This window comes from Hippocampus zosterae, chromosome 15 (assembly GCF_025434085.1).
Source record: "Hippocampus zosterae strain Florida chromosome 15, ASM2543408v3, whole genome shotgun sequence".
Classification (NCBI taxonomy): Eukaryota; Metazoa; Chordata; class Actinopteri; order Syngnathiformes; family Syngnathidae; genus Hippocampus; species Hippocampus zosterae.
Genome location: NC_067465.1, coordinates 18,047,051 through 18,073,535, shown reverse-complemented (window position 1 = coordinate 18,073,535; position 26,485 = coordinate 18,047,051). Strand labels below are relative to the sequence as shown.

The following is a 26,485-nucleotide window of genomic DNA, read 5'->3' as shown; positions in this document are numbered from 1 at the left end:
CAACTACCGTATTTTCACGACCATTCGGCTCACCGTATAGTCGGGCGCAGTCTCATTAATGGGTGCTATTTCTGTATTTTACACATAGACAAAACGCACTGTATTACACTATCTGGCCTTTCCCCTGGATGGAAATACGCATGGAGTCTAGGGCCCCCACCACCACTCCCCTCCTTCTCGGCCATGGACTGATAAATCGGGACTGTCTTCATGATGAGCAGACCTCGATGAAGCAGCTATGACCTGTACACGTATACACATACACGACTGGACAAGCACACGCGCATACACATCCTTGTTATCACCATCTTCATCGCGCTGATTCTGTTTCCCCCGTGACGTGGTTTGATAATGCGGAGCGCAACGGTGACCGTGCAGCTGGTAATTTTCGGCCGCGTTGCGGTTATCCCCCACCCTTCCTCCCATTCATCCTCCCCCTTATACATGTTATGTCTTGTGACTTTTTGTAACTGTCATATGCTTATTCATGTGCTAGGGTCTTTTTTTTATCCTGGACTTAAATTATCCTCGGAAGAGGATAGTTCGAGCGTGTTTTTTTTTCCCTCTCCCTACCCAGCGTTTTTCCTTTCTGAATTCTGATTGTAATTTCCCCATTGCGGGACAAATAAAGGATATCTTAATTATTGGGCTCAGTTTTATAGTGGTAAAACATATGAAAGCTTAAACATACGGCATGCATGCACGCACGCTAAAAACATGTTAGCTTGAAGTATACGGTAGCATGCCAAGACATACACATACAAGCTAAAAGCACATTTAAAAAGGCAACGGAAGCAAAACTGAGTTCCGTTGTATTTTATTGAGCCATCGTACAATGTACCACAATCCATTCGCAAATTGTGGCGTAACTCGTCCAGCGCTGCCTCTCACTATTTGTAAAGTTGTGTTTGCCATCGATCATCCATTGTTCCCATGCCGTTCGCAACTTTACTTTGAACGCCCGGTCGCAACTTTACTTTGAACGCCCGGTTGATGCCGATGTCCAGCGTTTGGAGTTGTTTAGTCAAGCCTCCGGGAAGAACGGCAAGCTCAGAGTTCATTTGCTTGACTTGGTTTTTCACCGCTGCTGTGAGATGGGCACGCATGCCAAAGCATAACCGATGGTTTGAAGTTTGAACTGAGCTTAGTAGGCGTGTCTCTTTGTAGAATTTTTTTTCGGGGGTTCTTAGAAACCAAAACCGAAGTTGTTTTGCAACAATGCACATAGCTACACTCTATACAGGTGTTGGTACCTGCTTGGGGCGTCCACTTACACGCCCACCCTTCACTCATTGTCGGACTTCTCCCCCGCATGCCTGTCCTCTCTCACGTCTGCCTTCTCTCTCTCTCTCTCTCTCCATATATGTATATATACACGCCCACCCTTCACTGATTGGCTGACTTCTTTGCCGCATGCCTGTCCACAGTCACTCACGCCTTTTCTCTATATAAACAGCGTGTCGGCTGTCAGTCAGGTTTTGGAACTCAGCGCATGCACAAGACGCTCCGCAATATAAGGCGTCCTGTCCATTTTGGAGAAAATTTAAGACTTTTAATGGCGCCTGATAGTCGTGAAAATACGGTAAGTCAATTTGATAACCCCCCTCCGTGAGTCGTCACCTTACCGTGGTGGAGGGGTTTGTGTGTCCCAATGATCCTAGAAGCTAAGTTGTCTGGGGCTTTATGCCCCTGGCAGGGTCACCCATGGCAAACAGGTTCTAGGTGAGGGGCCAGACAAAGCACGGCTCAAAGACCCCTATGATGAATGAAATAAATGGATCTAGGTTTCCCTTGCCCGGACGCGGGTCACCGGGGCCCCCCTCTGGAGCCAGGCCTGGAGGTGGGGCTCGTTGGCAAGCGCCTGGTGGCCGGGCCTACACCCATGGGGCCCGGTCGGGCACAGCCCGAAGAGGCAACGTGGGTCCCCCTTCCCATGGGCTCACCACCCATGAGAGGGGCCAAAGGGGTCGGGTGCTATGTGAGCTGGGCGGCAGCCAAAGGCGGGGACCCTGGCGGTCCGATCCTCGGCTGCAGAAGCTAGCTCTTGGGACATGGAATGTCACCTCTCTGGCAGGGAAGGAGCCCGTGCTGGTGTGTGAGGCAGAGAATTTCCGACTGGATATAGTCGGACTTGCCTCCACACACAGCCTGGGTTCTGGTACCAGTTCTCTCGAGAGGGGTTGGACTCTCTTCCACTCTGGAGTTGCTCACGCTGAGAGGCGCAGAGCAGGTGTGGGCATACTCATTGCCCCCCGGCTCAGTGCCTGTACATTGGGGTTCACACCGGTAGACGAGAGGGTTGCCTCCCTCCGCCTTCGGGTGGGTGGACGGGTCCTGACTGTTATTTGTGCATATGCACCAAACAGCAGCTCAGCATACCCACCCTTTTTGGAGTCCTTGGAGGGCGTGCTGGAGAGTACTCCTGCTGGGGACTCCCTTGTTCTGCTGGGGGACTTCAATGCTCACGTGGGCAATGACAGTGAGACCTGGAGGGGCGTGATTGGGAGGAACGGCCCTCCCGATCTGAACCCGAGTGGTGTTTTGTTATTTGACTTCTGTGCTCGTCACGGATTGTCCATAACGAACACCTTGTTCAAACATAAGGGTGTCCATATGTGCACTTGGCACCAGGACACCATAGGTCGCAGTTCGATGATCGACTTTGTTGTTGTATCATCGGATTTGCGGCCGCATGTTCTGGACACTCGGGTGAAGAGAGGGGCGGAGCTGTCAACTGATCACCACCTGGTGGTGAGTAGGCTCCGATGGTGGGAGAAGATGCCGGTCCGTCCTGGCAGACCAAAACGTATAGTGAGGGTTTGTTGGGAGTGTCTGGCGGAATCCCCTGTCAGAAGGAGTTTCAACTCCCACCTCCGACAGAGCTTTTCCCATGTTTCGGGGGTGGCGGGGGACATTGAGCCCGAGTGGACCATGCTCTGTGCCTCTATTGTTGAGGCGGCCAATCTGAGTTGTGGCCGTAAGGTGGTTGGTGCCTGTCGTGGCGGCAACCCCCGTACTCGCTGGTGGACACCAGCAGTAAGGGATGCCGTCAAGCTGAAGAAGGAGTCCTATCGAGCCTTTATGGCCTGTGGGACCCCAGAGGCAGCTGACGGGTATCGGCTGGCCAAGCGGACCGTGGCTTCGGTGGTCGCCGAGGCAAAAACCCGAGCGTGGGAAGAGTTCGGTGAGGCCATGGAAGCCGACTTCCGGACGGCTTCGAGGAAATTCTGGTCCACCATCCGACGTCTCAGGAGGGGGAAGCAGTGCACCACTAACACTGTGTACAGTGGGGATGGGGAAGACTGCTGACTTCGACTCGGGACGTTGTGAACCGGTGGGCAGAGTACTTCGAAGACCTCCTCAACTCCACCAACACGCCTTCCTTGGAAGAAGCAGAGCCTGGGGACTCTGAGGTGGGCTCTCCTATCTCTGTGGTTGAAGTCACCGATGTGGTTAAAAAGCTCCTCAGTGGCTTGGCCCCAGGGGTGGATGAGATCTTCTCGGAGTTCCTCAAGGCTCTGGATGTTGTGGGGCTGTCCTGGTTGACACGCCTCTGCAATATCGCGTGGTCAACAGGGAGAGTGCCTCTGGATTGGCAGACCGGGGTGGTAGTCCCTCTTTTTAAAAAGGGGGACCGGAAGGTGTGTTCCAACTACAGAGGGATCACACTCCTCAGCCTCCCTGGTAAGGTCTATTCAGGGGTGCTGGAGAGGAGGGTCCGTCAGGAAGTCGAGCCTCAGATTGAGGAGGAGCAGTGTGGTTTTCGTCCCGGCCGTGGAACACTGGACCAGCTCTACACCCTTAGCAGGGTCCTTGAGGGTATGTGGGAATTCGCCCAACCAGTCTACATGTGTTTTGTGGACTTGGAGAAGGCGTTTGACCGTGTCCCTCGGGGAGTTCTGTGGGGGGTGCTTCGTGGGTATGGAGTACCGAACCCCCTGATACGGGCGGTTCGGTCACTATACCACCGATGTCAGAGTTTGGTTCGCATTGCCGGCAGTAAGTCGGAATCGTTTCCAGTGGGGGTAGGACTCCGCCAAGGCTGCCCTTCGTCGCTGATTCTGTTCATAACCATTATGGACAGAATTTCTAGGCGCAGCCGAAGCGTTGAGGGGGTCCCTTTTGGGGTCCTCAGTATTGCATCCCTGCTTCTTGCAGATGATGTGGTCCTGTTCGCTCCTTCAAACGGGGCTCTCCAACTCTCACTGGAGCGTTTCGCAGCCGAGTGTGAAGTGGTTGGGATGAAAATCAGCACCTCCAAATCTGAAACCATGGTCCTCAGTCGGGAAAGGGTGGAGTGCCCCCTCCGGGTCGGGGAGGAGATCTTACCCCAAGTGGAGGAGTTCAAGTATCTTGGGGTCTAGTTCACGAGTGGGGGTAGGAGGGAGCGGGAGATCGACAGGCAGATCGGTGAAGCGTCTGCTGTGATGCCGACGTTGTATCGGTCTGTCGTGGTGAAGAAGGAGCTGAGCCAAAAGGCGAAGCTCTCAATTTACCGGTCGATCTACCTCCCAACCCTCACCTATGGTCACGAGCTATGGGTCGTGACCGAAAGAACGAGATCCCGGATACAAGCGGCTGTAATGAGTTTTCTCCGCAGGGTGTCCGGGCTCTCCCTTAGAGATAAGGTGAGAAGCTCAGTCATCCGGGAGGGGCTCAGAGTCGAACCGCTTCTCCTCCACATCGAGAGGAGCCAGATGAGGTGGCTTGGGCATCTGATTCGGATGCCTCCTGAGCGCCTCCCCGGTGAGGTGTTCCGGTCATGTCCCACCGGGAGGAGACCCAGAGGAAGACCCAGGACACGCTGGAGAGACTATGTCACCCGGCTTGCCTGGGAACGACTCGGGATCCCCCGGGGAGAGCTGGAAGAAGTAGCTAGGGAGAGGGAAGTCTGGGCTTCCCTGCTAAAGCTGTTGCCCCCGCGACCCGGCCCCGGATAAGCGGTAGATGATGGATGGATGGATGGAATTTGATAACCAACTAAAAGGTATTAACATCTTAAGACCTCACGACTTCAATTGTTAAATTACCTCATAGATAGTATTTGGCAGACAGATGGATCAGTAAGTCAGGCTTTGCATGTGTGCGTGTGTGCATATGCTTCTGTTAAATGCAATTTCATCCCTGTTGAACCACAAGTGAATTTTAGATACGGATTCTTGTTTTATCGAAGTGTTTTTGTACAGTTTGTGTCAATGTGATTTTAGTCCTACAAGTGATCATGGAAAAAGTATTGAATACTTTATTACTGACTTTGCTTGGGAATTGGATGGAAAATATTAACAGTACCTGTCGGGGACATCTCAGCGACGATGGCAATGTGTGGTCCATCTGGAAATCGAGGTTCATTGTCATTGATGTCCTGCACCTTGATAATTAATTCTGACTCAGGCTCCAGAGGAAGATCTGTTCGGAGATCTTTGGCTTGGGCTTTGAGTTTGTAGTGCGACTTTTCTTCTCTGCCACACATAAGAAACAGAATTATTTATTGAACAAAAGACCACTCTCACAATATGTAATAAAAAGGCTATGCTAATTATGACTACATCCTAATTTTACTTCATATACAGTGTTGTGCAAAAGTATTTGGCAGCATAAGATGTAATTTTGGCCATTCTATAATGAGCTGATGAACTAGAATGAAGTCGATTGCTCCTCAGTGGAGTACAGATCTCTACCAAGGTTGGTAACAAATGGGCAAAAAATGGTGGCGCATAAGGTTGATGTCATTGTATATTTGTGGCATGCACTGTTGCATTTACAGAAGATTTATATTTGTCAGTTTGGTCCACAGATGTGCAGAATTCATGGTTTCTGAAACGATTTGGGTCAAGAAATTCATCATGATGTAGCTGGATTGATTTGACCAAGTATTTACCTTCATATACATGATGGCAGCCAATTTTGGGCTATCGAATTATTATTTTTTTTATTGTTATAGGACCTCAATACTTGGCTAAGCAGCTTTATAAAGCGGATTTATTAAACAAGGTAACTCAGTGTGCTTTCTTGGTTAAGAATACAACATTCAAAAGCATTTAAAGACTAAAGACCTATGTTGAATTTGTGAATATTGTATGCTTTGTATATTATTTGTGCTGTTTTGAATCAGAGTAAGTTATCCAATTTGAGTTTTTAATTTGAGAATAAATTGAGGCGGTCTGCACGTCCACGTCCAAGTGCAGAAATCTCTGTTTCATTTCAGACATCGAGCCTTCCTGTGTGGAGTTCTCCTCATGCCTACATGGCTTTTCTCAGAGTACTCGGGTTTCCTCACACATTCCAAAAACATGCATGTTCGGTTGATCTAAATTGTCCCTAGGTGTGAGTGTGAGCACGGATGGATGTCCATCTCTGTGTGTCCTGCGATTGGCTGGCATCCGGTGTACCCCCACCTGCTGCCCAAAGTCAGCTGGCATAGTCTCAAGCATGTCCGCCTAACCTTTGTGAGGGTAAACGGATTAGATGATGGATGGATGGATCGATGAATTGGTTCAATCTAATTTGAATGGTTAATAATCCGTATAGGGTTAATAATCTCTTCGTCTTCCTCACCACCAGAGTCATCCTACACACCACCATCCTATGTTGTCTGGCTACGCTCTCACCTACCACTACTTTGCAGTCACTGATTTCCTTCAGATTGCGCCGTCTACACAAAATGTAGTCTACCTATGTACTCCTGCCTCCACTCTTATAGGTCACCCTATGTTCCTGCCTCTTCTGGAAGAAAGTATTCACTATAGCCATTTCCATCCCCTCAGCAAAGTCCACCTTGTCTGGAGTCAAACCTGCCCATCGCCTCATCATCATCTCTATTTCCTGTGCCAACATGTCCATTGAAGTCTGTAACAATTCTCTTCCAACTCTCTCACTTCGAGGGGTGTTTCTGTATCACTTCATCAAGGTCCAACATTTCTCCTCCTCCAACTCACATCCTACCTGTGGAGCATCCCCACCAAGAACATTGAACATCAGTCTTTTTTCAGCACTCTATCCAACACTCTTTTTACCACTATGACATTCCTAACAAACTCCTTCAAGATAATTCAAGATAAAAAGCTATGATGGCCAGTCCCTCCCAGCCCCTCCAGCCCGCCCTGACAGCACTTGGTAGCTCCTTCAGCCAGAGACTGTTACACCCGCGCTGAGAGATACCGACGCTCGTTCCTACCGACTGCTGTCAGGCTGATGAATAAAAAATAACAATCATAATAATAATAATAATTAAATGATGTGAAGGAAAATTGTAAATAGTACTGCGATTTATCCATTTTGTGTTCATATTGCATTTAATTGAAAGATGCTTGTTGTTTTTTTCTCTTTCTTCTTTCTTCTTTCTACATACATTCTTGCTGCTGGAGGCTGTAAATTTCCCCAGTGTGGGACGAATAAAGGATATCTTATCTTATCTTAATTCCTACTCCATTTCTTTTCCTATCTACACCATGATAGAACAGCTTGAACCCTGATCCTAAGCTTCTAGCCTTGCTACCGTTCCACCTGGTCTCCTGGACACACAGCATGTCTACCTTCCTCCTCTGCCTCATGTCAACCACCTCTCTATCCTTTCCTGTCATAGTTCCAACATTCATAATCCCTACTCTCAGTACTATACTCTTGACGTTCCACTTCTTCCTACGGACACACCTTCCTCCTCTCCTTCTTCGACCAACAGTAGTCCATTTTCCACCGGCACCCTGTAGGTCAACAGCGCTGATGACGGTCATTGTCGGACAATCCAGTTTGAACTTCGAAGGTTTAATTCGCATTTTTGTTTTGGCAAAAATTTTACGTCGGATGCTCTTCCTGACACAACCCTCTGTATTTATCCAGGCTTGGGACCGGCACAATAAGACACTGGCTTGTGCCCCCTTGTGGCTACTTTCTCACCACCCTGGACGCTGATTGGCTGTAAACAGTTACATGGTTTTTCAGGTGCCATCTTGCAGCTCATCAATCACAACTCATCTTTTTGTGGATCTTCCGTGATTTTTTTAATATAAATACTGCGAAAATAGGCATATGCATGGCTGTGCGGTGTCACAGAATTAATAGTTTTCAGTTGTGTATGGAAATTACTTAGATGCAAGCAATGCAGAGTTTAAATATTTGGGCCACAAGAAATATGGCAAATGGCTTCAATGCAGTCATTTCACAAAAACGTTTGATTCTGCCATTTCTAAAATCTCTGCATGAGCAGGAGAGATGTTCTCCCAGTCGGCTACTCCTCACCACAGTAACCACAATCATTTTCACGCAATGGTGCATCTGACTTTCTAATGCTGTAAAGAAAGATGCAACATCAGCCACCACAACTCCTGTCACATTTAATAAATCCCATTGTGCATGCTAAATTCACCTGCTGTCATTTTCTTTTCCTAGAAAACACAAATTGCAAGTTTGCCTGTTAAACAACTACAATCTTGAGTGCACCCAGTTACCAGATCAGTTTAATTTGCGCGATCAATTAAGCTTGTGCCTGTTTTTGCATGTGCAAATCTTTAATAAAACCGGACCTTAGAATACTAAACTAATTTAAAATATGTATATTTATGTATGTATACAGTATATTTAATATGTAAATAAGTACTTAAATAGCAATACTGACCTGTCTAGGGCCATCAGAACATGTATGTCTCCTGTAATTTCATCAATTGTGAAGATGGACCCAGCTCCTTCTCCTGAAAGAGTGTACTTAACCCTGTGGTCACCTTGGTCCATATCTGTGTGGAGCTGAAAAATTAAAATGCAAAGATATGGTGTAATTCAGGGGTGTCAAACTCATGTTTGTGGGGCTGGGGGGCACTTGAGAGTTACGTCTTCCATTGGAGGGCCGTTATAACAGCGAAACCACCAGAATTGAATCGTCTTATCGTGTTGTTACTTGTACACAGCAAATTAATGGCTGACTAGCTTTGAAATCAGCGCTCTCAACGATGACGTTTTGTTCAATTATTGTTCAAGTGAGTGTCAGCGGGGTCACAAAATGATTGCAAAATCGCAACAGTATTTATTACATGTGACAATTTGACATATCGGTACAGGTTTTAGCAAGCAGACACAGTTCATTTTTTTCTCACAAGCCAGACAAAATAATGTAGCGGCCCGGATGTGGCCCTTGAGTTTGACTCCTGTGGTGTAATTTGTCATAACCAATGTAATTTTCACAGTGTTTTTCTTCAACTGCTCCATAATATTGTTAGCATTATCAAGGTTGTCAAACGCTTCTTGCACAAGAAATGTATTCGTTTTTTGTTGTTGTTGTTCTTCTTCTTCTTTTTATGCACACATGATATTTACAGATTATATGGTTTTTCGACAGAAACAAAACAAACTATGTAAAAAAAACTCCACTCGAACTAGAACTATAATGTAACCACCAATGGAACTGAAGTCATGTGTTCTGTTAAAAAAAGTCATACTTTCAATGAATAATAAAAATGCAAATACAGTAATCCCTCATTACAACGTGGTTGATCTTTCACGGCTTCGCCGTTTCACTGACGTTTTTTCTTTTTTACAGTGCATTGTGTTCTGTATCTGATTGACTAAGGGACTGTAGACTAATGCTAACAGTCTCTGCACCTCATAGCCGTATAACTTGCCATATTTTCTCCATGACAAAACCCACAACGTCAACAAAACATTCTGTACAGTATTTCTAAAAACTGTCAGTTGTTTGTCAGAAAAAAAATTATAGATATTTTTTTAAATGCTTTGGTCTGAAAAAAGGTTCAATTTTTGTTTCATTCAAAACAGTCGTGTATTGTACACATAATAATTGAAAAAAATAAACATGACTGTGGTCCTCTAGCACTGGCCTTTTAATTATTCAGAGGGTGAGGACCAAAACACAGTCAGCCATGTTGAACCCCAACTGTGGAATAGCTTGCCAGAAAACATCTGGTCTGCAGAGACTGCTGATACTTTTAAGAGGACGCATAGGGAACATCTATTTAGCTTATTTTAGCTTTTAACTTAATTTTATACCGGTACTTATTTTAATGTGAGCCTTTTATATTTATGTATTTTTTAATTTATTTAGTTAGTTATTATAAGGAGCAGGCGGCCCGGTAGGCCAGTGGTTAGCACATCGGCTTCACAGTGCAGAGGTACCGGGTTCGATTCCAGCTCCGGCCTCCCTGTGTGGAGTTTGCATGTTCTCCCCGGGCCTACGTGGGTTTTCTCCGGGTGCTCCGGAGGTTTCCTCTCACATTCCAAAAACATGCGTGGCAGGCTGATTGAACACTCTAAATTGTCCCTAGGTGTGAGTGTGAGTGCGAATGGTTGGTTGTTTCTGTGTGCCCTGCGATTGGCTGGCAACCGATTCAGTTGCCCGAAGACAGCTGGGATAGGCTCCAGCACCCCCCGCGACCCTAGTTAGGATCAAGCGGCTTGGAAGATGAATGAATGAATGAATTATAAGGAGCCTGTGTTTCGTCTTGGGGGGCCTCCATGCTGGGAGGTATGGTTCTTGTCACTCAGCGTGGATCATCCCTATTTGGGTGCTGATTTTGTTTTTTTCTTCAGATGGTTTCTCTGTGCTTTGCCATGTCTTTTTAATACCAGTATCATAAGGGTATGTGTGCAAATTTTGGATGTGTGTGTGTGTGTGTGTGCGTGCATGTGTGTGTGTGTGTGTGTGAGAGAGAGAGAGAGAGAGAGAATAGGCTTAATGTGGGGATATATACAGTATTTGGGTTTGTTGAGAGGAGGAGGGGCCTCTTTTTAAGTTGTACATTTGAAATGTTTTAACTCTACAGCATTTTGAGTTGCACTTTTATATTTCAAAAGTCCAATATAAATAAAGTTTGGTTGATTGATTGACTACTTTAAGGATTTCACTTATCACAGGTTCTTTCTGGAATGTAACCTCGGCAATAAACAAGGGATTACTGTACAACAAATCATATCAAAATGAAATCATTTACAATGAAATAATATATTATTATATATTGAATAATATATAATATATTGAAATAATATATAGCCTAACTGTCTCTGTCAGTGGTGTCCAAACTATGGTCTGGGGTCTATTTGTGGTCTGCAGTCCATTTGTGGCCCGCAATCCATTTGTTTGCGGCCCATGACATAAGCTAAAAATAACATTTGCCGTGGCCCATAATGCTAATGAAAAAAGAGAGTGGTCTTGGCCAATGTGCAGGTTATGGGTATTAAAAAAATGTGGGGAGTTGAGACATCCATATCCCATATATATGGAAATTAATGAAAGAAAGTTATACTGGCATCTCTGCAGCACTAGAGCGCCACAGGTTCTGGCTCCATTCCTGTTCATCCTCTACACCTCGGACTTCAGACACACCACTTCAAACTTCCACCTTCAGAAGTTCTCCGATGACTGCGATTGTAGGCCTCATTACAGAAGGAGATGATTGGGAGTACAAGGGACTGACGAAGGACTTTGTGGACTGGTGCCAGCAGAATCACCTCCAGATTAACCCTAGGAAAACTCAGGAGCTGGTTGTGGATTTCTGCAGGAAACAGTCCTCATCTGCACTGATGAACATCCAGGATATGGACATAGAGAGGGTGACCTCCTACAAGTACCTAGGTGTTCTTCTAAACAATAAACTGGACTGGTCTACTAACACGGACGCCCTGATTAGGAAAGGACAGAGCCTCTTCCTACTCAGGAAACTGAGGTCTTTTGGGGTTCAGGGTCGCTCCTTAAGACTTTCTATAACTCGGTGTTGGCCTCGGACATCCATTATGGCATTGTCTCCTGGTTAGGCAGCATCTCGGCCCGGGACAGAAAGAGACTGGAGCGACTGGTCAGGAGGGCCAGTTCTGTCCTGGGCTACTCACTAGACACTCTAGAGGAGGTGGGCAACAGGAGGATGCTAGCAAAGCTAAAAGCTGTGATGGACAGTCCCTCCCACCCCCTCCAGACACAGGCAGCGCGGTGGATGACTGTTTAGCTGAAGAGTGCAGCCAAAGAATGCAGAGGTGCAGGGTTCGATTCCGGCTCTGGCCTTCCTGTATCGAGTTCTCCCCTTGCCTGCCTGGGCTATCTGTGGGTACTCTGGTTTCCTCCCATATTCCAAAAACATGCATGGCAGGTTAATGGAACACTGGAAATTGTTCATAGGTGTGAGTCTGAGCGCTGACCTTTGCTCATCTATGTGTGCCCTGTGATTGGCTGGCAACCAGTTTTTCCTCTCTCGCTATTATGCTTCTTCATAGCGTTAGATTTTAATATGTGCAGCAATTTGGGCACTGTATCCTGTGTTTGAATGTGACATAAATAAACCTTAACCTTGATCACAGTTTGTTTGTTTTTTTATTATTTTTTTTGTAATGATTACTGTACTGAATAATGGAGGAAAAGTAGAATCTTATGTAAGGGCGAAGATCAGATACGTTTATTTTTACTCCTCCATCCTTTTGGGCATGTGATAATCTGCTTTGCCATATTTTGAATTTTCTTCTATATTTAAATGTTTCCATTTTAATATGAATATTATTTTATTTACATGTGTGAAATAGGACGGCCTGGTGGTCGAGTGGTTAGCGCATCAACCTCAGAGTGCAGAGATCATGTGTTCGATCCGGCTCCGGCCTTCCTGTGTGGAGTTTGCATGGTCTCCTCGTGACTGTGTGGGTTTTGTCCGGGTTCTCCGGTTTCCTACCACATTTCAAAAACACGTGTGGCCGGTTAATGGAACACTCTAAATCGTCCCTGGGTGTGAGTGTGAGCGGGGCTGGTTGGTCGTCTCTGTGTGCCCTGCGATTGGCTGGGAAAGTTTGTGAAGTCTGGTGAAGTTTCACAAAACCTCAGATTTCGATGTGGACTATGACTTAAAGTTGTCTGTACGTTGTACAGTCAATATTGATTTTACGATGGCATCAATTACGCATTAAAATGATTAATTTTATTTTAGGGAAAATTAACAGTTTTCACAGCATCAGATTTGTGTTCCACCGTAGACGTTCCTCTTTATATACATTATGACCATAAAAGAGTTCACCATACCTTACCAACATACTGTGGTCCTGATCCCATGTATTCTTCCAGAACAAAGAACTGATTCCATATCCAACCTCTTTTAATACGCTGAACGTGTGACCTTCCATGTCTCAGCCTTGTCCTGTCCTCTAAGGATGTCATGGGGTGCATCACCCCACCTTTTTTCCTAAACTGGATCTGAGGGCAACGGGGAATGGGGGAAGTGTCAACCAACAGGAAACAGGAGCACACCAGAAATACAGCGGTATGTTCCCATGTGATCATCAGGAAGAAGCTGGTCATTCCACTTATTTCAAGGGTAATGCTGTCGGGTCGGCAAAACAAATTTTGGATGTTTTCGGTGTGGATCAAGCCAATGTATGCAAATGAAGGTCTGCTTTGTTTGCTTCTTCCTGATCTTCTTTTCAGATCGTTTTTTCCAATCAGCGTGGATTCCTAAAGGAAAGGATACAGATTACAAGATCGATTCAGAAATGAGAAGTTTTTTAATATGTTTTATCAACTGAATGAATAGGTAGGCTTCCTGGCATGGCAGGGGTGGCAGCATCCACCTGCACCAAATGCCCAAGCCTATGGAAGGATTAGAAATCTTCCTAGACTTGTCTCGTTATTGTCTTTTAATCACCAGTTTAGAATTTACTCCCACACCAATCACCTCCGCCCCAACACCACCACCACCACCTTTGAAGAAGAAAATGGTTGCATTCTACAGCACCAACAATTCCAGAAAAATCAGTCAATTAATTAGAAGTAAATTTACTTGACCATCCCAGGCTGACCACAGTCAGTGGGATAAGCTATAATTTAATTATGGTTGCTCTAATTTTAATATGTTCAAAAAGTCTGTCGAGTGTGACAGCTCAGATGAAATGTAGTTAGCAGTATTTAGCTACCGGTATTTAGTGTTTAATAAGGGTAAATTTATCCACCTTATATTTAAACTTGCTCCTTTTTCGTGCCTCTCTCTGTTTCCTTTTGTTTGCCTCACAGCACATAACATTTGCTGAGGTAGGACACAGAGAATATTTTCAAAAAGTTTCTGGGTGTTTTTTGTTTGTTTGTTTTCTTTTGTTAATATCTAGAAAAGACTGTTAAGCTCGGTTTGCAAGTTGTGAAGAAACAGCTGGCTAATGAAAGAGCTGCTACCGAGCCTATTGTTGCTACGCTAAAAGGTACCGCAGACGAGATGGAGCATGCACTCTGGATGTAATAATGATACAGTGCAAATGAAAACTACAATAGACGACTGCCGTTGCCGTGCTCGAAACTAAGTGTGAAGATTTGGAGACAAGATCACAGACTAAGAACATCAGGATTTGGGGCTTTCTGAAGGGCCTTGACTCGTGCTTGACTACTGCCGTCGCTGCTATGTTAAAGGAGGCATTCAGTTTGGAAAAAGAGCTGCTTCTGGACAGGTAGCGTACAACCTAAGCCCAAGCCCTGGTGAAAAACCCAAGCAATTGTATGCAGATTTCAATATTACAATGATGTGCTGATATGACATGTCCTGGGTCATCCCCAGCCTCCTGCCAGTGAGACATGCACCTCACCAGGGAGGCATCCAGGAGGCATCCTAATCAGATGCCCGAGCAACCTCATCTGGCTGCTCAACGTGGAGGTGAAGCGGCTTTAATTTGAGCCCTCCTGGATGAACGAGCTTCTCGCCTTATCTCTCAGGGCGAGCCCAGACACCCTGCAGCGAAAACTAATTTCGTCCGCTTTTATCTCATTCGTTTTTTTCTTATTTTTTTCCCATTAAATACATTTCAGAGAGCTTACGAAACTGCAGTCGGACATAATGTATGTTCTTTCATAATTTTCATGTGAAAACTGACCATCATGATGTCAATAATAAAATCAGGTCAGACATACCAATAACAGTGAACAAATTACCCTCAGTTAAAAATCCATGTAGGTCCTTATCCTAAACCATAAACAATAACGTGTGGGCAAAAGAAATGGCTATTGTGGTCAAAGGAACATTGCTTTCATTTTGCCTTCATGATGTTAAAACACGGTTTGTGACTTTTCGTGAAAATTCAAAGAATAAAATATGTTTCCTTCAGCCAGTATGTGTTAATAACACTATGATTCAAATAAGTTCGTAGGCTCATCTAATGTGTCAAATTGTGACAAGATACAGTTTGGTCACGTGGGTCAAGTTACAGCAGCTTCTTTGTAAGGTGACACAGACTTTTAAAGTAGATTCAAAATGACAAACTTTATGTTAGGTTTTTCATTTAGTTCTAAGAAAAAAATTTTAGGTCTTTGGCCGGTTATGTATACAATGATATTCTCATACATCGAGCTGAAACTTAAAACCAGGGCTTGCTTTGTTAAAAATGTCTTGCGGGCGCGAGTGAGGCACCAGCGGTTTGCGAAAATTCACAAACTTGGTTTTGCAACATTATGTAAGCCAAAACACTCCTGCGAGCAAATATGAGCTAAGTTCTAAAAAAAAAAAAAAAAGAATTCTACATGTCGCTACACAAACCTTGATGGTTTTAATGTATGTTTTGCACACTGTTTGATTCATTATTCTATTCATTATATGGCATTATTTAATTGTATGTTGCTCCAACCTAAAGATTCACAATTTATACAGATAAGTCACTGCCGTGTGTTCAACATTCAAGACGCACGGGGCCACAAGAAATGCCCAAGTGTTCTGAGAAAATTATTTGGTCATTCATTAAATATACACTTCAGACCCATCGACAACATGAATGCTTGTATCCATTTTGTCCAGGGAAAACTAAAACGAGGTGACCACAATGGCGAAGTGCTGCCGAGTAACAAACTTATTTTTCTCCTTGAATAAAGAAAACACAAAACAAGCACTGTGCCCAATAAATTATTTCTCAGTAATTACACAACAGGAAGGAGACTAATCAACACGCTGTTGTAGGACTGATAAGTGATAATGTGTTGCATCAAACAAACCTGCTGTGTCCCTTGTGGCAGCTTAGGTTGGGTCCAAAGTTGTTTGTCCAGGACAATTTGCCTTCTTTTTATTACTGTTAAACTAAATCACTAAATCATTACGCTTCCACGCCTTATCTCCTCTTTCTCTGTATTTCCACCGCTATCTCTCATCTTGTCTCTCGGAACCTCTTTTGGTCCCATACATCCCTTGATCCTGTCTTCTCCCTCCCCCAGTCTCTGCCACCTCATTCACTCTTGAATTTCTTGCATTCTTGTACCCGTCGTCAAATTCTTTCTAAAGTTTGATTCATGTATTGTTATTATATTTTCAAAGCCCAACGGGTACGTCTATATTCTTCTCTGTGCATTATTTTTCTCAGATGAACCACAATACTTCAATAGTATTTTAGAAGCTCACCAGTATCTTTATAGTACCGGCCCCATTTTTTTCATGTTCTTGTGATATTCTAGCAAAAGAATAGGATCTTTAAAAAAAAAAATTGAAAGCACACACACAATATGGATCTATTGCAGTTTAGCATAGGCTGAAAGCCTTTCTAAGACCTTTCTGAAAGGTGTTAGAAAATTCACTCCTCCATTACCACAAGTGATGTAGAGCCGCTTGGAACCATAGTTAAGGTCAGACCTTATTTGTGTGTGTTTGCACCCGTTGTACTACGTTCTTCCCTGCAGCGTTGATTAAAGTGGATAATCAAATGATTGTAATGGTTTAACAGTCCAGGCACATGGTATGCATTTGTTTTCTGGTCCGTTCTTGCACAGATGGTGTGCCCCCCTTGAGCGATGCACAACTTAATCTCTCAGACATATGGCAGGCTTAATCAGAGCAACTTTGTTTGTGTGTTTGAAGTGTAGTTTCAATAACATAGCATGACTGTGAATTTCGTTTATATTAGCAGCATGAACAGTTCCTAGGGTAAGATACAAAAATCTAAATTACTTTGCAAGGGAAAAACATTTCATTTGCCATGCATGACATGTGAGATTTCTGATATGCATATCTGAAGTCTTGAGACTCCAATATATGTCAAGAGCATTTTAAGATGAACTCCACACAAATATAATGGGGATAATTCAACATCTTTGGTGTTAATTATAACACAAGCAAAGACGAAAGGTTGTTTAACATTCAAGAAATTTTTGACCACCCAATAGTTTGTTCGCGCAGCAAACGTAGTGTTGCTAGTGCAGTAATAACGGCACTATTCAGTGTTTAGATAAACCCTAATGAGTGTTTATACCAACATCACACACTTCATCATGGCCTATGCCACACAACCTAAAACACATTACAAGATTTCCATTCAAAACGGTTTTTTTTTCATCCATCCATCCATTTTCTACTGCTGATCCGGCCGCGGGGGCAGCAGCTTTAGCAGGGAAGCCCAGACTTCCCTCTCCCCAGCCATTTCTTTCAGCTCTTCCCGGGGAATCCCGAGTCGTTCCCAGGCCAGCTGGGTGACATCGTCTCTCCAGCATGTCCTGGGTCGTCCCCGGGGCCTCCTGCCGGTGAGACATGCCTGGAACACCTCACCAGGGAGGCATCAGGAGGCATCCTAATCAGATGCCCGAGCCACCTCATCTGGCTGCTCGACGTGGGGGTGAAGCGGCTCGACTCGGAGCCCTTCCCGGATGACTGAGCTTCTCGCCTTATCTCAAAGCTCAGACACCCTGCAAAGAAAACTCATTTTGGCTGCTTGTATCCGGGATCTTGTTTGGGGGTTTTCTTGCATTCAATAAATTTCAGAGCGATCACACCAAACAGCAGTAGGGCACAATGTATGCTCTTTCATAATTTTTTATGTGAAAACTGACCATCATGATTCCATTAATAAAATCAGGTCAGACACACCAATAACAGTGAACAAATTACCCTCAGTTAAAAATCAATTTGGGTAATCATCCAAACCCATAACAATAACGTGTGGGCAAAAGAAATGGCTTTTGTGGTCAAAAGAACATTGCTTTCGTTTTGACACTTAGACAGATGGCTGATTCGCCAAAAGGTTCACCATGGATCTGCATTCATCTCAGCTGATGGCTGTTTAGATGTTGAGTGGTTTGGCTGAGACTTTGGGCCACTTTCAAAATTACAGCAAAACAGACAGAAGAATATGGACACAAGGCGATTAACATTACATACTTAAGCCCATTTCCTGTCAACCTAGATGAGCAAATGAATAAGCTCTAGTGGTTTGTGTATCTCAATACACACATAAATAGTTGGTGAGGCCTTTTCTGCCAAATAGGGGAAGAGAGTGACAATTCCACAGACATAGAAGAATCAAACATTAACTGGAGACCCCGGAGAACTTTTATATTTAGTAAGATTACAGATAGTTGACCCATGTCTGTAAAATGTACGTGCAGTTTAAACTGCAATTTACCCGTCATCCTGAATCATATCTGTCACTAAGATGTTGTCAAGTTTCTTTCTTATGGGATAATACAGGCGATAGTTTCCTCATACTCTCTGCATCATCTTTAGTCCCTGGTTTCTGACAGAGCCTTGAAAACAACCTGAAAGAGGAGTCCCTTGTTAGACAAATAACTTGAAAAAAAGAGATTAGCGTTCAAAATGTACATTACATGAAGTTAATTTTATGTACACTGTATATTGCTGAATTAAGCAGCAGGGCATTCAAACTACTGGCGCATAAGATTAGGTAAAGTGACTTGAAATAGGCCCTTATCCGGCTGTGGGCTTTCTCATGCTTTCATTTGGTTTACCTTCTTGACAGCAGCACGGTTGGCACGCAAATTAGCTGTATTCTGTTTTTTTAAAGGAGCCTTGAAAACAACCTGAAGGAGGAGTCACTTGTCAGACAAATAACTTGAAAAAAAGAGATTAGAGTTCAAAATGTACATTAGATGAAATAAATTTTATGTACACTGTACACTGCAGAATTAAGCAGCTGGGCATTCAAACTACTGCCGTATAAGATTAGGTAAGGTGACTTGAACTAGGCCGTTATCCGGCTGTGGGCTTTCTCATGCTTTCATTTGGTTTACCTTCTTGACAGCACGGTTGGCACGCAAATTAGTTGATCTCATTTAAGACCGTAGAGTCACACGTAGACCATGTTTACATGCACTCAATAACCCTTTTAAAACCCAAATATTGGCTGTATTCTGTTTTTTTAAAGGCCATGTAAACACATGCAAAACCCCAAATATGCTGTTCGGGTTTCTTAAAACGAAATAATAATAATAGTACATTTCATTTGTAAGCGCCTTTCAAGACACACAAGGACACTTTACAATAACAAAAAACACAAAACAATACGAGTTGAGCAGCGGCAGCCAAAACGTGCCAGCGTTCACTCAACCCGAAGGTCAGAAAGAAACCACAGGGGAGGGAGAGAGGGAGAAAAAACCCACACTCGAACTACCCTCATTCATTCATTCATCTTCCGTACCGCTTGATCCTCACTAGGGTCGCGGGGGTGCTGGAGCCCATCCCAGCCGTCTCCGGGCAGTAGGCGGGGGACACCCTGAATCGGTTGCCAGCCAATCGCAGGGCACACAGAAACAAACAACCATTCGCACTCACACTCACACCTAGGGACAATTTGGAGTGTTCAATCAGCCTGCCAAGCATGTTTTTGGAATGTGGGAGGAAACCGGAGTACCCGGAGAAAACCCACGCAGGCCCGGGGAGAACATGCAAACTCCACACAGGGAGGCCGGAGCTGGAATCGAACCCGGTACCTCTGCACTGTGAAGCCGACGTGCTAACCACTGGACTACCGGGCCGCCCGAACTACCCTCATTTCGAGGAGAATTTGAGTGAGGCAAAAAAAAAAAACTCCAGCATAAGCATATGATAGTTACAACAGGTCACAAGACATAAACAATGAAGACGGTGAATCAAGGGAATGTATGAGGGAGGGGGTAATGGTGGGGGACTAGCTTCCGTGCATATTTTCATCAGGGGAAGGTCGAGATAGCAGATGTTGTTTTGGTAGCAGGCTGCCCAAGAATTTAAGACAGCCTTGAGTCCGTGGCTTATGTCTCTTTAGTGGCGTCGATCAGCCAAATCCATGATTTCAATAATAATAAATAATAATGCATTTTATTTAAAAGCACCTTTCATGCCACCCAAGGACACTGTGCAGACAATAAGAAAATATAATGTAAAAATTTGTAAACTAGATATTATATAAAAACAGGACATAAAATCATAAAAACATAGGAAATGGAGAAGCTATGTGTTGGAGGCAATCCTGAACATGTGTGTTTTTAGACGGGACTTGAAAGTGGAAAGAGGTGTGCAGTTTTGAAGGTCCGGAGGTATGTTGTTCCAGAGCTTTGGAACAGCGTGACTGAAGGCTCTGGCTCCCATGGTGCTCAGCCGGGCAGGGGGCACTGACAGGCGGAGGGAGGACGAGGATCTGAGGGAGCGAGAGGGGATATGCACCTGGAGAAGGTCGGATAGGTAAGGAGGGGCCAGGTTGTGGATGGCCATATATGTATATAGAAGCAGTTTGTAATTGATTCGATGTTGAACAGGGAGCCAGTGGAGCTGTTGGAGAACGGGGGTGATGTGCTGGTGGGAAGATGTTTTTGTGATGATACGAGCAGAGGCGTTTTGAACCAGCTAGATTTTATTTCAGTCGGTAATTGAACACGGATTCCAGTTTTCTCCAAGTTGTTGAGCATCCTGCTGTGAAACCCGCAACAGTTTGTGGTTGAGAACAGTCTGAGTCTGAGTGTTGGACATCCGCGTTATGCCATCCTTAGACCGGCAGCCTCGTCCAATAGAGCCGCTCCCGTAGGTTGAATTTTCGATAGATCAGGAAACTGCTCACACCAAACAGCAGCATACCTGTTATCGGAAGGCCGAAAATGTCCAAATCCTCAACGGACAGTGTTGACAGGCACACCATTCTCCGCTTCCTCCAAGGATCTAGGGTGTACCCAGCAGCAAAAGTCCCCGAGGGGCAAGTAGGCTCCCCACTGCCTGCTCTTCTCATCGAGAAAATGTTGTCGATGGCATCGAGAGACCAGCCAACCAATTCCATGTTTGTTTTTAGGATGAAAATACGACAGGAGGCTAGAAAAAGTCAGACATAAGACAGCACAAGGACTGAGTCGCGAGCAGGGAAGGGTGGGGTGGGGTGGGGTGGGGGACAGCGCAGAACCCAAAAAGCGTCCTTTGTCGAGAGCCAAGCAAGATGTTGAAGAGAGGCACCTGTCCATATCCAGTAAACAGAATTGAGCTACCTACAAATGAAGGAGTCAGCATTTTGTGTTTTTACTCTATCCTTAAGGATTTATGGTCATTGTGTTACAGAAAGTTGTTTCAGAAATGTTGACTCCATGTAAACTGTCACGTTAGGCACAAAGCGGGAAGAGGAACTGCTTTGTAAGTAACAGAGCAAACGAGAATAAGTGGATCCCCGAAACAGCAGACACTGACAAGGACTTTGTCTCAAAAAATAATATTTATTATAAACAAAACTCTGCCTAATAGAAAAACATAAAACGCTGGTCAAAACGAGAACCAAGAAATAATGTAACGTGACAACAAAAGGCGCTTGCAAAAAACGGCAAGGAAAATAATTAGAGAATTACTAGTTCAAGTACGCTGTCACATTTCGGTTTTTCGGTCTGGGCAGCAGGTGGCAGGAGCGGTCTCCCGTGCACACCTGCTGGCAATCATGAATCAGTAGAGACACTATTTAAGGACTCCTACGTTCTACACCTGTTGTGGGAGTATTGTTTATGGCATTGCTTACCTCATTGCTCATTGACTAGTGGCTTTTGACCTCGTCGTGTTTTCGCGTGTAGTCTTGGTACCAAGTTTGTGTGTAAGTGCCATTTTGTTTTGATGATCTGGCTTTTCTTGCGTGTACAAAGTGTTACATTGTTTTTCGTTCGTAGTTTGTGGGCTTTACTTTCCTTTTCTTGCTCTTTTGTGCAAGCACCTTTTGTTAATCGTTTTTGATTTACCTCCTGGTCCTCATTGTGGACCAGCGCTTTATGTTCTCGCTTATTTTCGGTTCGATTTGGACATTAAATTGTCTTTACATCGGAGACCTTGTTTTTGTCTACGTTTTTTGGATCCCCCTCCCTAACTCGGTTTACCCGAGTTCGTAACAGAATACTCCCACCAAAATGGATCCTGTAGACATTAACAAGATCATGACCGCCTTGACCAGCCAGGGGCAATTAGTGGGCCAGCAACGACAGGAGCTCACGGAGCTCCGGGAGGCAGTCGCCGTCCTAGCCCAGCGGCTGGAAATATAGTGTTCCCAAGGGGAACACGCGACCCCCCGAGAAACGCCACCCCCAAGGGTCCCGGCGGCTTCATCCGGGACACCCTCTTCCCTGATCATGGGGCGAGAGCCCAATCTCCCCCACCCCCCTCGCTACGGGGGAGAGCAGGCTCTCTGCAAGCAATTTTTACACCAGTGCTCTCTGATATTCGACCAACAACCAGCTACGTACGAAAGAGATAGCACGAAGGTGGCGTTTATTATGATCCTGTTGACTGGTCAGGCGGCGTCTTGGGCAGTAGAGATCAGCAATGCTCAACCCGGGCTTCGGTCTTCCTACCCAGAGTTTGTCACCGAGTTCCGTCGCGTATTTCAACATCCGGTTATGGGAAGGGAGGCCGAAGGTCGGCTATTAGCTATTCGGCAAGGACGACAATCCGTTGCCGAATACTCCATCTCATTTCGCATTTTGGCCGCCCGTAGCGGTTACGGGGACCGAGCCCTGTGTGGTTTGTTTCGCCGCGGGTTAAGTGCTGCGTTAAAGGACGAACTGGCAACCCGCGACGATGGCAACAACTTGGAGGAGCTCATCGATTTGGCCCTCATTGTGGACAACCGCATGCGAGAGCGTGAGAGGGAACGTATGGAAGAGCGAGGAACTACCCGTGTTCCACCCCGACGTACGGGTCGTCGGCCGGCTGAGCACGAGTCCTGGCGACCACCCGGACCCGAGCGTCATTCGTGTTCCGATCCAGCCAACGCAGAGGAGGAGCCCATGCAGCTGGGAGGCGGACGCCTGGGACCAGCGGAGAGAGAGCGTCGGATTCGGGATCGAGCCTGCTTCTACTGCGGCCAACCTGGACACCGGGTTTCCAACTGTTCCTCGACACCGGCCCGCCCGTCCGGGCGCCCCGAAAACTGTGAATTTGTGCCCGATACTGCGTCACGTGAGTCGAGACGGGAGGAGGTCCATCCTGGACATCCACCAAGACTCTAGTTGGACGGAACTCTTTATGGTCCGTTACGGGTCATTTCTGTTCGGGCCTTGGTGGACTCTGGGGCGGACAATTGTTTTGTAGACCCCAGCCTAGCTAAGGAACTGGGTTGCCAGGTTGAGGTCCTAAGAGAGACAAAGCGGGTTCACGATCTTGACGGGCGACTCCTGGCGGAAGTGAAAGAAATCACCGCGCCGGTGAAACTAAAATTATCAGGCAATCACATAGAATACCGTAGATTCTATCTCATGCGGTCTCGATCGGTACCATTAGTGTTGGGGTTGCCGTGGCTGCGCGAACACAACCCTGTCATTTCCTGGGAACGTCCGGCAATCGAGAGTTGGAGCGCATTTTGCTATACTCACTGTTTGCGCTCGGCGGCAGAAAAGAGAGGGCCGACCCGTAACGAGCCACCAGAAATTATTTGTTTGGACAAAGTTCCGCGTATTTACCATGACATGCGCCAAGTGTTTAGTATGGACCGTGCCCAGTCATTGCCGCCTCACCGGCCGTACGACTGCGCCATCGACCTGATCGAGAACGCCCCACTCCCGAATTCCCGTTTATATCAGGTCTCTCAGGCGGAACAAGAGGCGCTGAGAGAATATATTGATAGCTCACTCTCAGCTGGCCTCATTCGGCCGTCTAAATCCCCACTGGGGGCCGGATTCTTCTTTATCGAGAAGAAAGACAAGACGTTACGCCCGTGTGTCGATTATCGGGGCCTGAACGAAATCACCATCAAGAACAAATACCCACTTCCGTTATTAGATTCAGCGTTCGCCCCCCTCCAATCCGCCACAATATTCTCCAAACTCGATTTACGAAGCGCTTACCATCTGGTCCGTATTCGTGAGGGGGACGAATGGAAAACAGTATTCAAGACCCCATTGGGGCACTTCGAATACCTGGTCATGCCATTTGGGCTAACGAACGCGCCCGCGGTATTTCAGTGTCTCATTAACGACGTATTAAGAGATTTTCTGAACCTGTTTTGTTTTGTTTATTTAGATGACATCTCAATTTTTTCTCGGACTCTAGCAGAACATCAACACCATGTCAGGCTGGTTTTGCAGCGTCTACTAGAAATCCGGTTATTCGTAAAAGCAGAAAAGTGCGAGTTTCACGTCGAGTCCATCTCTTTTCTGGGTTTTATTATCGAGAAGGGTCAGCTAAGAGCTGACGAAACCAAAGTTAAGGCCGTAGTAGACTGGCCCACGCCCAACAATAGAAAGCAGTTGCAACGTTTCCTAGGTTTCGCAAATTTTTACCGTCGCTTCATTCGCAACTACAGCCAGAGAGCCCTGCCTCTGACCCGGTTAACCTCTGTCAAGATCCCCTTTAGGTGGGACACTGATGCTGACCACGCGTTCGCCGAATTAAAGAAAGCCTTCACGAACCCTCCAGTATTACAGCATCCTAACCCCTCTTATCCGTTCATCGTAGAGGTGGACGCGTCGGAGTCCGGCGTGGGGACCGTCTTATCGCAATGATCCCCAGTCAACCAAAGACTTCACCCCTGCGCCTTTTTCTCTCGTCGCCTCAGCCCAGCAGAAGCCAACTACGACGTGGGGAACCGTGAACTGCTAGCCGTCGTTTTGGCATTGCAAGAATGGCGACATTGGCAATTCCGGTGGACATTGTGTCGGACCGGGGCCCTCAATTCATCTCCAGGGTATGGAAACGTTTCTGCCAGGCCATGGGGGCCACGGCGAGTCTGTCTTCCGGATACCATCAACAGTCCAATGGTCAAACGGAGCGCATGAACCAGGATTTGGAGGCAGCTCGCGCTGCGTTTGCCTCAATCGCCCCTCCTCGTGGTCGGCCCACCTGCCTTGGGTGGAATACGCCCACAACACCCTCGTCTCATCGGCCACCGGTCGGTCTCCTTTCATGGCAGCATATGGTTACCAACCTCCTCTGTTTCCTTCTCAGGAGGATCAGGTGGAACTCCCTTCCAGACAGCTGCATCTACGACGGGCCTGCATCGTGTATGGAAGGAGACCAGAGCAGCACTGTCACGCACGGCTCAGCGGAACCGGCAGATCGCTGACCGTCGCCGACGCCCAGCACCCAGCTATCAGGTGGGACAGAAGGTGTGGCTGGCGACTAAGGATCTGCGACTCGCAGGTACATCTCGCAAGTTGGGGCCTCGCTTCACTGGACCGTTCGAGGTGGAATTGGTCCTCAGCTCCGTCAAGCTCCGACTGCCGCCCACCATGAAGATCCACCCCGTGTTCCATGTTTCCCTGTTGAAGCCGGTGGCCACCAGTCCCCTGGCTCCTCCGCCCACGTCGCCTCCTCCTCCACAAATCGTCGACGGCGAACCAGTGTACACCGTGCGTGAAATCTTGGACTCTCGGCGCCGGGGTAGGGGTTTTCAGTATTTGGTTGACTGGGAAGGCTACGGCCCAGAAGATCGGCAGTGGGTCCCCCGCTCCTGGATCTTAGACCCGTCCCTGCTTCGGGCTTTCCCTGCAGCACACCCGTCGAAGCCTGGTGGTCCGCCAGGAGGCGTCCGTTGAGGGGGGGGGTACTGTCACATTTCGGTTTTTCGGTCTGGCCAGCAGGTGGCAGGAGCGGTCTCCCTAGCACACCTGCTGGCAATCATTAATCAGTAGAGACACTATTTAAGGACTCCTACGTTCTACACCTGTTGTGGGAGTATTGTTTATGGCATTGCTTACCTCATTGCTCATTGACTAGTGGCTTTTGACCTCGTCGTGTTTTCGCGTGTAGTCTCGGTACCAAGTTTGTGTGTAAGTACCATTTTGTTTTGATGATCTGGCTTTTCTTGCGTGTACAAAGTGTTACATTGTTTTTCGTTTGTAGTTTGTGGGCTTTACTTTCCTTTTCTTGATCTTTTGTGCAAGCACCTTTTGTTAATCGTTTTTGATTTACCTCCTGGTCCTCATTGTGGACCAGCGCTTTATGTTCTCGCTTATTTTCGATTTGGACATTAAATTGTCTTTACATCGGAGACCTTGTTTTTGTCTACGTTTTTTGGATCCCCCTCCCTAACTCGGTTTACCCGAGTTCGTAACATACGCATTTAGAATGATCCCAATGGGACAACGAAAATGTAACAATTAGCAATCGGATTCGAGTAATATTTACGAACATGGGCAACAGCAGTGGCACGGCATGCAATACCTAGATATAGGTATAGGGCTAGATTTAGCAGGTGCCATCACCGACAAATAGGCAGCAGGTGTGCAGGCGGCAGAAATGAACGCCTGCCACCTGCTGCCAAATACGGAACATGACAGTACCCCCCCCCCCCCCCCCCCCCCCCCGCCTCAACGGACGCCTCCCGGCAGCCTTCCCAGTTT

At 46.2% G+C, this 26,485-nt stretch overlaps 3 protein-coding genes across 5 annotated transcripts in view; 2 read left to right on the top strand and 1 right to left on the bottom strand.

Annotated features, from left to right (window-relative positions):
- LOC127616676 (cadherin-12-like) overlaps positions 1-13,330 on the bottom strand; it is a 63,489-nt gene extending 50,159 nt beyond the window's left edge. The window contains exons 1-3 of one of the 3 annotated variants that reach the window (XM_052088426.1): positions 12,998-13,330; positions 8,612-8,736; positions 5,290-5,459 (exon numbers count right to left, since the gene is read on the bottom strand). In XM_052088426.1, the coding sequence (XP_051944386.1) occupies positions 5,290-5,459; positions 8,612-8,736; positions 12,998-13,273 (571 nt within the window). In that variant the 5' untranslated portion in view covers positions 13,274-13,330. The remainder of the gene's footprint in view (positions 1-5,289; positions 5,460-8,611; positions 8,737-12,997) is intronic. The other 2 variants (XM_052088424.1, XM_052088425.1) reach the window with 2 other exon arrangements.
- Positions 1-26,485, top strand: part of LOC127616755 (uncharacterized) — a 187,168-nt gene that overhangs the window by 149,722 nt on the left and 10,961 nt on the right. The gene's annotated exons all lie outside the window — the stretch shown is intronic.
- Positions 1-26,485, top strand: part of LOC127587603 (uncharacterized) — a 98,907-nt gene that overhangs the window by 71,556 nt on the left and 866 nt on the right. Inside the window, exon 2 of the mRNA XM_052046020.1 lies at positions 25,379-25,652. Within this exon, the coding sequence (XP_051901980.1) occupies positions 25,379-25,652 (274 nt within the window). The remainder of the gene's footprint in view (positions 1-25,378; positions 25,653-26,485) is intronic.